General features: G+C 36.3%; 1 protein-coding gene across 1 annotated transcript in view; it reads right to left on the bottom strand.

The window, feature by feature from the left end:
• The window catches only part of LOC138742142 (CUB and sushi domain-containing protein 2-like), a 938,722-nt gene that overhangs the window by 828,569 nt on the left and 96,375 nt on the right, over nt 1-13,778 (bottom strand). Inside the window, exon 3 of the mRNA XM_069896325.1 lies at nt 12,507-12,619. Coding sequence (XP_069752426.1) covers nt 12,507-12,619 — 113 coding nt within the window. The remainder of the gene's footprint in view (nt 1-12,506; nt 12,620-13,778) is intronic.

Consider the following 13,778-nt stretch of genomic DNA (forward strand, 5'->3'; position numbering starts at 1 on the left):
TGATATCGCCTCAAACCGTGCATCTTGGTGCCTCACAGTTCGGTGGGCAGCAACCTCCTTTGAAGAAGACCGCAGAGCCCACCTCACTGACAAAAGACAAAGGAAGAAAAACCCAACACCCAACCAACCAATTTTTCCCTTGTAACCGCTGCAACCGTGTCTGCCTGTCCCGCATCGGACTTGTCAGCCACAAATGAGCCTGCAGCTGACGTGGACATTACCCCCCCATAAATCTTCATCCGCGAAGCCAAGCCAAAGAAAAAAGAACTTTAAGAGCAGGGAGGTTATTCTGCAAAAGTACAAGATACTGGTGAGGGTGCATCCTCCTTACTGGAGGAAAGATATCCTGGCTTTGGAAGCAGTGCAGAGGAGGTTCATCAGGTTGATTCTAGAGATGAGAGGGTTAGCCTATGAGGAGAGATCGAGTTATCAGGGACTGCACTTCCTGGATTTAGAAGAAATCTTATGGAAAGGAATACAATTATGAAAGGCTCAATAAGATATAGGATGGCAAGTTGTTTCTATTGGTGGGGGTACTAGAACAAGGGGACATCACCTCAAGGTTCAAGGTGTTAAGATTGAGATCAGGAGGAACTGCTTTTCCCAGAGGGTGGTCAATCTGGAATTTGTTGCCCATAAAAGCAATGGATGCTACCTCAATAAATATATTTAAAACAAGGTTGGATAGATAATAGGGGAAATTGAAGGATATGGGGGAAAGGCAGGTTTCTATAGATGAGCCTATCATCAGATCAGCCATGATCTCATAGAATAGCAGAGGAAGATTGAAGTAGGCTCGATGGCCTACTTCCTGCTCCTATTTCTTATGCTCGGATGTCCTTGTGTCACTTCTGCAATTTCTTCTGTTCTTATAAATCCCTGTATAATCAGCCTAATTAAGACATTGATTTAGTTTCAGATTGTTTGGACAAGGGGTGGGATCAATAACTAATGTTTAATGATACTGGTGCAAGCCAAATTGGATCAACATTTTTAGTTCATGGTGGTGGAAAAAATGATCATCAGGGATAATCATGACTGACGCACCCAAGTCTGCGTCATTTATGAACAACTCAGAAGACGAGTATTCTCCTCCCCAATTCTCTCAATATAATACTGCACACTCATTTCCAATCAGAAAGTAAGTCGATCTCCTTACTTGTCAATGTGGTCCACGCAAAAGATCTCATAATGAAGGAATAAAAGGGAGGTAAGGATAGAATAAAAGGCATAAAAGGAATAAAGGGAGGTGAGGATGGAAGATCAGGTCAGCCTGAAGCAACCAAACAATATACTTTCAAAACCATGTTAAGAAGTTTGATGCAATTGTGCAAGATTCTTGTTTCTATTTCATTTGACCACAAATGTTTTTTTTCCCCCAGAGAATGGCAAAGAATTGCATTTACTCCATTTTGTTTTTGTTTCAAACTTTCAATCACTGTTTTTGGGGGAATCTGTCTTTTCTATCCATTTTCTTCCTTTTCCTTCCACCATACCAGTCCTTTAATTAAAATGATAAAATTTCAGCTTTCAATGTTCTTTCTGAAAGGACACTACATATCCATTGAGTGATCAAGATTGACATCCAAGAACTTGTGTTCACTGTTCTTAAAAGTTGTACAATTCAATTTGCTATACCCCGTCCTGTTCATCTGGCGACATTTGATCTACTTCTTGTCTACTTGTTTCAACTGTTGACTGAAACTTCCTGAGTGACAAATACCTCTTTTGCAAACTTTGAATGGAAGTACTGGTGCACCCAAGTCTGCGTCATTTATGAACAACTCAGAAGACGAGTATTCTCCTCCCCAATTCTCTCAATATAATACTGCACACTCATTTCCAATCAGAAAAATAACTGATTACCATTGCTCTCTTAATTCTTTTCCAGCCAATTATCATTCTACCTACAGCCTTCAGTTTTGCAAACAAGGTGAAATTATTATGATATACTAAATTTAACAAATGACCATATATGCAGATCAACTGCATTCTAATCATCCAAGCCTTGGACAACTTTAAATGAATGGCATATCAAACAATTTTTACCTTCAATAAATCTGTGCAACATTCCACTTGGCCCTCGCTTTCTGTAGTGCAAATTTCTTTCTCAGATTAAAACCTTGAAATGTTCCCCACATTAGGTCAACTGGCCATTGCTACTATGTTCAACCCTCTTTTTGAACAGCCAAATCAATTTGTATTCTTTAGACTCCAGCGCACAGAAGGAAGATTCCAACCAAAACCATCAAAACATAGTCTTAACTCCCACAGCAACTGTAGAATACGTCTTATCTGGACAGGTAATGTTTCAAGTTATCTGTCTGTTAAAATCTCCTATTTATTTAATTTTACTAATTCTGATTTCTCTCTGACTTATTTTTATTTTTTTTCAAATGTTACAGCAGCTCTTGCCAGCATCCTTTTCTTCAGAAAATTCATGCACTCTCATCTCATTTGGTTCATCAAAGAAGCCTCTGTCATTTTTTGGTCTTTAATCTGCTTTATCTTCCTTCCATCATTCCCCATCTCTTCAATGCATATATACTACTTTAGGATTATTTTTTATTGCCCATTAATCTCTGCTCATGCCTTCATTTTGTCCCTTTTATTATCTCTTCCATTGTTCACTGTACTTATTGTATACAGCTTAGTTCACCTGCTGAATTATGGTTCTGATATACACCATAAATTTACTTTTACTGTTTCATTTTAAGCTTTAGTCAGGATTCTTTAGACTCTCCTTGTTGTAGGAATGTGTCTAGTCAGTGGCCATCTCCCCTGCCTTTCTTTCATATCTCTCACCTTCATTTATTCTCTTTTGCCACTCCTTTCCTCCTCCTCCTCACCCACTCCAATTTATGTATGCTGCCTCCACTTCCCACTATAGACTCAAAAAAAGGTTCTGGCGCAAAATGTTAACTGACCATTTCTACCCATGTATGCTGCCTGACCTATTGAGTTCCTCCGGTTTTCCATTTTTTGCTCAAGGTTCAAGCACCTGGAGTTCTTGTGTCTCTCTTGTCACATTTATTTCCTCTTTGAGACTTTTTCAAAATTTTGGGGGATACAGCACGGTGACTGGCCCTTACACTCAGGTGATCAATAATCTTCAAACTCTGAACATCTTTAGAATGAGGTAGGAGCACCCAGAGGAAACTCACATGTATATGCTGAGAACGTTCAAAACTCAAACAGGCAGCACCGGATTCGAACTCGGGCCACTGGCACTACATTAGCATTACGACAACACCAACATTAACCATGCTGTCTCATCTTTGAATTTCACAGTTTTTGTAGTGACTAGTCTCAGATTTCAGATATATTGTCAAAATACATGCACGACATCACATATGGCACTGAGATTCCCTTTTCTGCGGACAGGGAAGAATGACCAATTATTGGGTGCAAAAAAACTGTACGCAGCATATACATGTAAACAAATAAAGGACCGTAAACAAATAATCAGTGTCGGCAAACAAACTGTGCAATACACAGAGAACAAAACAAAATCATTAATGTTCCCGAGTGTCCTTAAATGAGTCGCTGATTGAGTTTGTTGTTGAGGAGTCTGATGGTGGAGGGGTAGCAGCTGTTTCTGAACTCGGTGGTGTGAGTCTCGCGGCAGCTCTACCTCTTTCTTGATCTGTAAAATAAGCCCATGTTTCAGTTTGCCACGCTATTTCATTGATGGAATGATAATGGACAGGATTGCACTGATGTGTGGCAGGTGGATGAGTCACAATCCACCACGAAGCTACAGTGTGCACAGAAGCCCATCATGGACCACTTGATTCAGATTCTTGCACACCTGTACGAACCTCCTCATCTTTAGGGTCTCAAAACTGTAATGGGAGTTTATTGTCCTACACTATGTACAGATGCACGGTAATTCTAGCTTACTCCAGCAAAGTAGGTATGCAAGATACATCAACTAAAATAGTACACATTACCACACTATGACAAGTCGAGTAAAATAAATACAAAAGGAGAGATAAATAAATATTTATAGTTGCAGGAAGTACAAGAAAAATGGTGACTTTTCAAAAATGCAAACGTGTCTTTTGGACTAGTTTATGGTTAGGATTAGGGTGGTACTAGGAAGTTAAAGAGCAAGACAGCCTTTGGATTAAAAACTGTTCTTTGACCAGAAGTGTTGGTGTTCAGCTTTTGTACCTTCTGCCCAAAGATAGCAATATAGCAAAGGGTTAGGGTTAGGGTTAGGGTTAGATAGCAAAGGGTTAGGGTTAGGGTTAGGGTTGTTGCATCCGGGTGGTGGGGGAAGAGAGGGGTCCTTTGTGATGTTGCCTGCCTTCTTAAGGCAGCATCTCACAGAAAGGTCTTCCATGGATGTTTCATGAAATATGGTTCCATTCATTGAAAGGAAGGGAATTCTGATGTACATTTGTTTCAGTTTGCAATAATGTATTAATCAATTTGTTTGTCTTGTGTTTCTTATTACCATTTTAGTTTAGAATATTTTATCAATCATTTCTAATCATAAATATTTGGATACAATGAAAATACCTTTTAACAGTATGAGCTGCAAAGTGGCCACTGGGAAGGCCATACAAGGTCATGTAGCGGCAATGCTAACAATGTACTGGGAGAATTGGAGACGAGAGTTGGGCCTCATTCAGGCAGTAGTTTTGAGGTCTGGGTTGTGACCAACCCAGCATTCTACAGATGGTTGAGAATTAAAATATCACCAAAATTTGATCCTGATTTATTGGAAGGAAAGCACACCAACCAAATAAAAGGGATTGCTTGTGGTCTTTATTAGAATTCTCCTTCCCTTTTTTTTAAATTTTGTATCATTATTTCTTTTATTTATATTGGAAATTCTTTCATTATTTTCCGATTGGTCATAACCCACAATGTTGCTCTTTCCCTCCCACAAAGGCACTTGAGTATTTCCACAATTCTGAGCAGATTTACTTCCAGATTTCCAATGATGGCAGCATGTTGCTTTAATACCATACATTATCAATACTCAGTTGTTCCAGTGATTATCTGCAATGTCACCCCAAGATCTATCCAAAATCTGCAGGATTAAATCCTGGAGTGTAATGGAATACGCTCCATTTGCCTGGTTGAGTGCTCTGTAAATAACTTGCATGAAACTCAACACGAGCCATAACCGAGCATCCAACTTGATTGGCAATCTTATCTATATTGTTAAAGATTCATTCTTCACAACAGTGGTACACCGTCACACTGGACAACAATTTTTTCCCCCAAAAGGTTTGCTTCCTGAAAACAAATTTGGGATTTACGATGAACACATTGGAATAAAAGCTTTGGGAAATCAACAGCCAGAGATTTTGGTTTATTTTGGCTTAGAATTCCAGAGCTTGAATTTGAGTCACATGTTGCAGATAATTGATACCGAGGATAAAGAATTCACTATAGTGCAGGAATTGTAGGCAAATATTTTCATAATTTGGTTTTAAATTATTGATTACAGCTCTCTACAACAGATTTTGATTCAAACTCCTTTCACACATACCTTTATGTCGGGTTCTATTAATTAATACCTTTATGTCGGGATCTATTAATTGACACCTTTATGTCTGGTTCTATTAATTGATACCTTTATGTCTGGTTCTATTAATTGATACCTTTATGTCTGGTTCTATTAATTGATACCTTTATGTCTGGTTCTATTAATTGATACCTTTATGTCTGGATCTATTAATTGATACCTTTATGTCTGGTTCTATTAATTGATACCTTTATGTCTGGTTCTATTAATTGATACCTTTATGTCTGGTTCTATTAATTGATACCTTTATGTCTGGTTCTATTAATTGACACCTTTATGTCGGGATCTATTAATTGACACCTTTATGTCGGGATCTATTAATTGACACCTTTATGTCTGGATCTATTAATTGATACCTTTATGTCTGGTTCTATTAATTGATACCTTTATGTCTGGTTCTATTAATTGATACCTTTATGTCTGGTTCTATTAATTGACACCTTTATGTCTGGATCTATTAATTGATACCTTTATGTCTGGTTCTATTAATTGATACCTTTATGTCTGGATCTACTAATTGACACCTTTATGTCGGGATCTATTAATTGACACCTTTATGTCGGGATCTATTAATTGATACCTTTATGTCTGGATCTATTAATTGATACCTTTATGTCTGGTTCTATTAATTGATACCTTTATGTCTGGTTCTATTAATTGATACCTTTATGTCTGGTTCTATTAATTGATACCTTTACGTCAGGATCTATTAATTGATACCTTTACGTCAGGATCTATTAATTGATACCTTTACGTCAGGATCTATTAATTGATACCTTTATGTCTGGTTCTATTAATTGATACCTTTATGTCTGGTTCTATTAATTGATACCTTTATGTCTGGTTCTATTAATTGACACCTTTATGTCTGGATCTACTAATTGATACCTTTATGTCTGGTTCTACTAATTGATACCTTTATGTCTGGTTCTATTAATTGATACCTTTATGTCTGGTTCTATTAATTGATACCTTTATGTCTGGTTCTATTAATTGATACCTTTATGTCTGGTTCTATTAATTGATACCTTTATGTCTGGTTCTATTAATTGATACCTTTATGTCTGGTTCTATTAATTGACACCTTTATGTCTGGATCTATTAATTGATACCTTTATGTCTGGATCTACTAATTGATACCTTTATGTCTGGTTCTATTAATTGATACCTTTATGTCTGGATTTACTAATTGATACCTTTATGTCAGGATCTATTAATTGACACCTTTATGTCTGGATCTACTAATTGACACCTTTATGTCTGGATATACTAATTGATACCTTTATGTCGGGATCTATTAATTGACACCTTTATGTCTGGTTCTATTAATTGATACCTTTATGACTGGATCTATTAATTGATACCTTTATGACTGGATCTATTAATTGATACCTTTATGTTTGGATCTATTAATTGATACCTTTATGTCTGGATCTATTAATTGATACCTTTATGTCTGGTTCTATTAATTGATACCTTTATGTCTGGTTCTATTAATTGATACCTTTATGTCTGGTTCTATTAATTGATACCTTTATGTCTGGATCTATTAATTGATACCTTTATGTCTGGATCTATTAATTGATACCTTTATGACTGGATCTATTAATTGACACCTTTATGTCTGGATCTAGTAATTGACACCTTTATGTCTGGATCTACTAATTGACACCTTTATGTCTGGATCTACTAATTGACACCTTTATGTCTGGATCTACTAATTGACATCTTTATGTCTGGTTCTATTAATTGATACCTTTATGTCTGGTTCTATTAATTGATACCTTTATGTCTGGATCTATTAATTGATACCTTTATGTCTGGTTCTATTAATTGATACCTTTATGTCTGGTTCTATTAATTGATACCTTTATGTCTGGTTCTATTAATTGATACCTTTATGTCTGGATCTATTAATTGATACCTTTATGACTGGATCTATTAATTGATACCTTTATGTCTGGATCTAGTAATTGACACCTTTATGTCTGGATCTACTAATTGACACCTTTATGTCTGGATCTACTAATTGATACCTTTATGTCAGGATCCATTAATTGATACCTTTATGTCTGGATCTACTAATTGACACCTTTATGTCTGGATCTATTAATTGACACCTTTATGTCTGGTTCTATTAATTGATACCTTTATGTCGGGATCTATTAATTGATACCTTTATGTCTGGATCTACTAATTTATACCTTTATGTCTGGATCTATTAATTGATACCTTTATGTCTGGATCTACTAATTGACACCTTTATGTCTGGATCTACTAATTGACACCTTTATGTCTGGATCTATTAATTGATACCTTTATGTCTGGTTCTATTAATTGATACCTTTATGTCGGGATCTATTAATTGATACCTTTATGTCTGGATCTACTAATTGATACCTTTATGTCTGGATCTATTAATTGATACCTTTATGTCTAGATCTATTAATTGATACCTTTATGTCTGGTTCTATTAATTGATACCTTTATGTCTGGTTCTATTAATTGATACCTTTATGTCTGGTTCTATTAATTGATACCTTTATGTCTGGATCTATTAATTGATACCTTTATGTCTGGATCTACTAATTGATACCTTTATGTCAGGATCTATTAATTGATACCTTTATGTCTGGATCTACTAATTGATACCTGTATATCTGGATCTATTAATTGATACCTTTATGTCTGGATCTATTAATTGGTGATTACTTCCCACCAAATGCTTTGCAAAAAAAAGTCATTTCTTCTTCATCACTCATACATTTGCTATTCTTCCTTAGATAAGCTGTTCAGTAAACTCTCTACAGCCTAACCAATGATTTGCACAGATTTCATTTCATTGCTTTTCTGCTCAATATCTAGATTTCTAACACCTAGGTTTTATTAACATCTCTCATTTTCAAAGATTTGTGTGTCTGAAGTCCTGTATCTCTGCTCTTCCACACTTTTAGCATTGTATCATTTAATTTATATTTCCTGTCCTTATTCTTCCTCCCAAAATATATCAGCTCACATTTTAACATCATTAAATCTCAAGTGACGTTGGTATGATCAATCTTCCAATCTGTCTGCAACTCCCAAATTTGCAGGTTGTGGCTGTTAATTTCATCCCTAATTGTGCCATATTTGGCACCCGATCAACTACCTTTGTAAATTCATGAGGCAACATCCTCAAAATTTCTTCCATTCGAATGTTCCATTATTTGCTCCAGACACTTCAATTAAATTTGTCTGACATTACATGTCATTAAAATCCTTAACTAAATATGCTTGTTGGTGAATATTAATTTTGTTCAATTATCCCACCACAACCTGACAGACTGACCATTAATCTGGTTTCTCCCAGTCTTTTTGTTTATCAGTTATCTCCCTTTTTCTGTTGAGGGTTTATTAACGCAGCTGTTTGATGATACAATTCTAATGCTTGAATGTCTCTGAGTGAAATATGACCGTTTAAACCTGCAAATAAGGATCACCACATTATTAAAAATGAATGGAAACATTTAGGATAAATATTGGAAAATATATCAAGTAACCAGCACATGGTTACCTTTTAAAAAAAAACGACATTTCATAATTTATTACTGTCAAAATTCACACTTTGCCTGAAACAAATTGATCGCAATTATCAATTGTTGTGCTGGGAAATCACCAAGAGATCATTGCAATTTTCCAATAATTTTGATTCTTCCAAACAATCTTAATTGTCTAGATCCAGTAGGTTATTTGCATTTTATAACAGTATAAGCTTGCTACCCTTTTACTGACATTTCATCCATGGTCCTTTTTGCTAAAGATAAATTTCAAATACCAGAATACCTGCCAATCTCCCAAGTTAACATCAGCTTCCCAACAATAAAAAAATCAGAATGTTCTCATCTTGAATAAAGTAAAAGAAGGAAGCATGCAATTATCACAATTCATTAGATCAATTGACTTTCTGAACAAGTTTTTACAGATAAATAAAAAACATATAAACGACATTCATGATTGCAAGAAATCAACTAATGGCACTTCCCCCGTGAACTAACCAATAATTATATCATTGGACTTTACTGGCAGAATAGTCCGGTTGACAAGCAAGCACTTGTATAAACAGTTTTAAGGAGTCTTCAAAGGATAGTATAGCAAGAGAGAATTCCAGAATTTAGGCCATTATGACCTGAAGCTGTGGGTTTTTGGATATCAAGGATAAGCCAGTCATCAGAATTGGAGGTGTATAGATATGTTAAAGGGTTGTGGGGCTGGGAGGCTCAGTGCGTCAGCAAGAGAAGAAGCAGTCGGTTGCTCATCCATTTGAGGCTCTTCCACCATCCAACAAGTTTCCAGTTGGTATTCTTCCAACATTATCCAATAAATGTCTCAGAGATTTCCACTTAGTGTTAAATATCCAGCTTCTTATCCTGACACCGTGATACCCTGCTTCAGGACACCACTTCTATCCCAGCATCCCAGAGAGGACCTGTGTAACAATTCGATGATCCTCTTCTTCCTTGTCCAAAACTCAAGCATTAGTGGTCTATACCTCTTTCCAGAGGATGACCTCTTGATCTGAAAAATCTATGTCATGGACCATCCTTGGATGCTCACTTAGAGAAATCATTCCTGAGATTAGAGGGAAAATAAAAACGGAACGGTATTCACCAAATGCTAAACCCCTATATAAAATACAAATTTTCTGTGGTATGAATTTGTCCTCTGTGGTTATTCATGTGAAATAGTAAAGCACATTTTTAAACGTAAGCTCTATTAAGTTCAAAGGAACTTGGATTGGTCTTCTTGTGTGTTAATTAATTTGTCATAAAGACTAACATATTTACCAAAATGCATATTTTCCATATTATTTTGTATTTGTCACACAGGTTTTGCACAAGTTATTTACTCACTTTGCATTGCAGGATTGTCGTGACTCCAGATGAGATATTCAGTAATCACAGTGGTCCAAAGGCCTTTGTCATCTCATATGACTTAGTGTAGACAAGGGAATCATTTCCAAAGCAAATTTAATCTCCAAAAATCTTACAGGAGAGCAAGGCTGAACAGTCAAAGTAAGAGATTAGAAACAATAAAGTTGCCCATTCATTTCTAATCCGTTCCAAACCATTATCTCAACATAAATCTATTATTTCAACATCAATTTTGATGAAGTTCCCGATTGAATATCTTCCAAAACTTCTCCATGCACTATATCCTGTGATTTCTCATCAACATTACCTATTAAAACTTTAAAATGTAATGTAGTTGAAAAACATATGTTGCATTTCACAGGTTTGCACAAGAATCCATGGTCCATTAAGTGTCCTATTATCACCCACACACTAATAATCAATAATAGCATTTTCTCTGCTCAGACTTCATTAACCTGTCTTTCTTTGATGCAGACGTAGAGTGGAGTCAGTCAAGGAAGAATTTACAAATCCAGCCCTTCATTTGTCAATAGCAAATGGAATGATAGGAATCCATTGCAAGTTAATTTGTTCCTTCAGGCTCTCATCTACATCACATTCCAAATGGTTAATAAGCAGTGAAATCTATTTCAGTCTTCTGTTCATCGTCTCAGCAAATATGAAAAACGTATTCATTCAAAATACTTCCTAACGTCACCTAACTCAATTGCTCCATCTGTTGTAAATGAACAGATGGATTACCGCTTGAAATGTCTGACTGAAAATGAATTAGCATATTTCTTAAAAATTGACGGTAACCGAAAGGAGCAAGTCACATCATGCCAACTGCAACTTGAAGAAAGAGCAACTACTGTTGCGTAGCCTTTTCCACCATTCCAAAATTATCTCTATTAATACTCAGGATGAAAGTGCATATCAACCCTGACTTGTATTTGTAAAAGATGTTGCATCCAATTAGAAATGAAAAATACTGAACCAAATTGAAGCTTGCATAAAAATATTTCTACTGGATGAATCGCATATTTTAAGCATCAAAACATTTCATAAATTATTTTCAGTTGCAAACTTAGATGTATACTTATAATTTTGATACAAAAATCTCTGTCAAATGATCTTTTGTCGTATTCTGACTCAATTCATATCAAACTTTTCCTGCCCCTCTTTTGTTTCTATCTCTGATGTTCCTTATCGACAGCATAGTTGCAAATCATCTAATGCTATTGAATTCCCTTCCTAAGCCATGATTCATTGACATTATCAGATGTCAGATGAGTCAACTCCACACCTGGCAGGGGAAAACAACACACATTAGTTAGAACGTGATGAGAGCCACACATTTGGCAACGTGGCAGGTGCGCAATTCAAATCTCAGGAACTCGTGATGCAGGAACAAGTTACTGTCATTTTCTTTCAATTAATTGGTTTATTTCTTAATTTGTTGCATTGAATTATTTCTAATTGTAAACAAGTGCATTCAACAATACATACAAAATATTTCCCTCTTTGTTGCTTCTCCTTGAATTATTAACCAACCTCAAATTTTCCTGATGTAGAAAAAATAGCATTTCAACTTACAAACTGCATTTAAAAAGTGAATGCATTGAAATCGTTGGTGAACTCAACAACTCTAGAAGATGAATTTCCACTTTTTTCTCTCTCCCAGTAACTAAGTCAATCGTACTTTTATCGCCCAACATCAATTTCAATATAGTATTAAACTTACATGATTAGCAAAGAAGCAGATGCGATTATAATAATATCTGTAACTGGCAGATGTTACCAGCTGATAGTCCTTTCAAGATTAATATAAAATATTTTATAACCAATAGCATCACTGTCTGGGCAATTATAAATTTCAACGATCAACATAAACATCTCCAAATATTCCTTTTTTGCTCCTCAGTATGAAGAACATGAGACCTTGGATTTTCACAGTGCAATCGCCTAAATATTGCTTTCAGTTGCCTTTAACATTTCCTTTGCAACAACAAAATGCACAATCAACAACAACTGTGGCAAGCAGATGCTTCCAACAGGAGTCAGCTACCTACCCTCATAAAGTGCTCGGAAGCCTTGAGCACTCACAGCATAATCGCTGACAAGCCACAAGGTGAGAACAGATCCAGAACTCACAATCGGAGGAGGAAGTTGAAAACCCGTTAACCTGTGGAAAAAGAAACAACGCAATCAGAAATGTCAAGCCCTTTGTGATAAAAATTAAAGAGGTTCACCACCAAAATGTCAGCATCACAAAAATAAGAAGGTAACACTTAGTTGAGGCACAAAGGAGCGTGTCTGTTAAATTTCCCCCTAATTGATGTCAGTTATGAACTTTATCATTTATCAAACCCAGTGGATTCCAAGAAGATCCAGTAACATCACCTCCTCCATGGCCATCAATACAGGGGTGGCCCAATGCTGATCATTTAGCCCCTCCTCTATACTTTGTATTCTGATGACTGTGTAGCCAGGTTTAGCTCCAACTCAATCCACAAATTCACTGACACCACCACCATTGCTGGCTGAATAACTGGAAATGAGATGGTGGTCCCAGACAGCAATCTTGCTGCTAACTTTACCAAGGCAAAGGATCTTACTGTTGATTTTAGATGGAGAGGCCCATGGTCTGTATTGATGGGAAAGAGGTGGAGAGAGCCATAACCTTCAAGTTCCTGTAACACCATATTTCTGAAGACCTTTCCTAGAGCTAGCACACTGGGGTAACCATGAAAAAGGCAAAACAATGTTGCTACTTTTAAGGAGTTTCGGCAGGTCTTTGCATATGCTATTGCACTTCTGCAGGTGCATTGTGGAAAATATACTGGCTGGTAACATCACAACTTTGTTTGCCAATTCAAATGCCCAGAAATGCAGAAGTCTACATAAGTTTGCCAATATAGCCAGGTCCATCACAGTCTCTGATCACCCATCTAAATAAAATATTGCCTTAAGAAGGCCGACAACATCATAAATAATCCCCATCATCTTGGTCACAATCTCTTCTCACTGCTACTTCCAGGCAGAAGGTACAGAAGTGTGAAGAACAGCACCTCCAGGTATAAGAACAATGTCTGTTCAACAGCTATCGGATTCTCTCTTTGGTACCGTAAACCTAGACTGCTCTGACCCCACAAAATGACTGCTCTATTGAAATTCACTTTTTTCTTTTCACTAGGATTACTGTTAATATCAATGTGCCTTATATACGTCTGGCCTCTTTTAGTTTAATTCATAACATAACATAACAATTACAGCACGGAAACAGGCCATTAGGCCCTTCTAGTCCGCACTGAACCAAACACCTCTTTCTAGTCCCACTTCCC

This window comes from Narcine bancroftii, chromosome 8 (assembly GCF_036971445.1).
Source record: "Narcine bancroftii isolate sNarBan1 chromosome 8, sNarBan1.hap1, whole genome shotgun sequence".
Classification (NCBI taxonomy): domain Eukaryota; kingdom Metazoa; phylum Chordata; class Chondrichthyes; order Torpediniformes; family Narcinidae; genus Narcine; species Narcine bancroftii.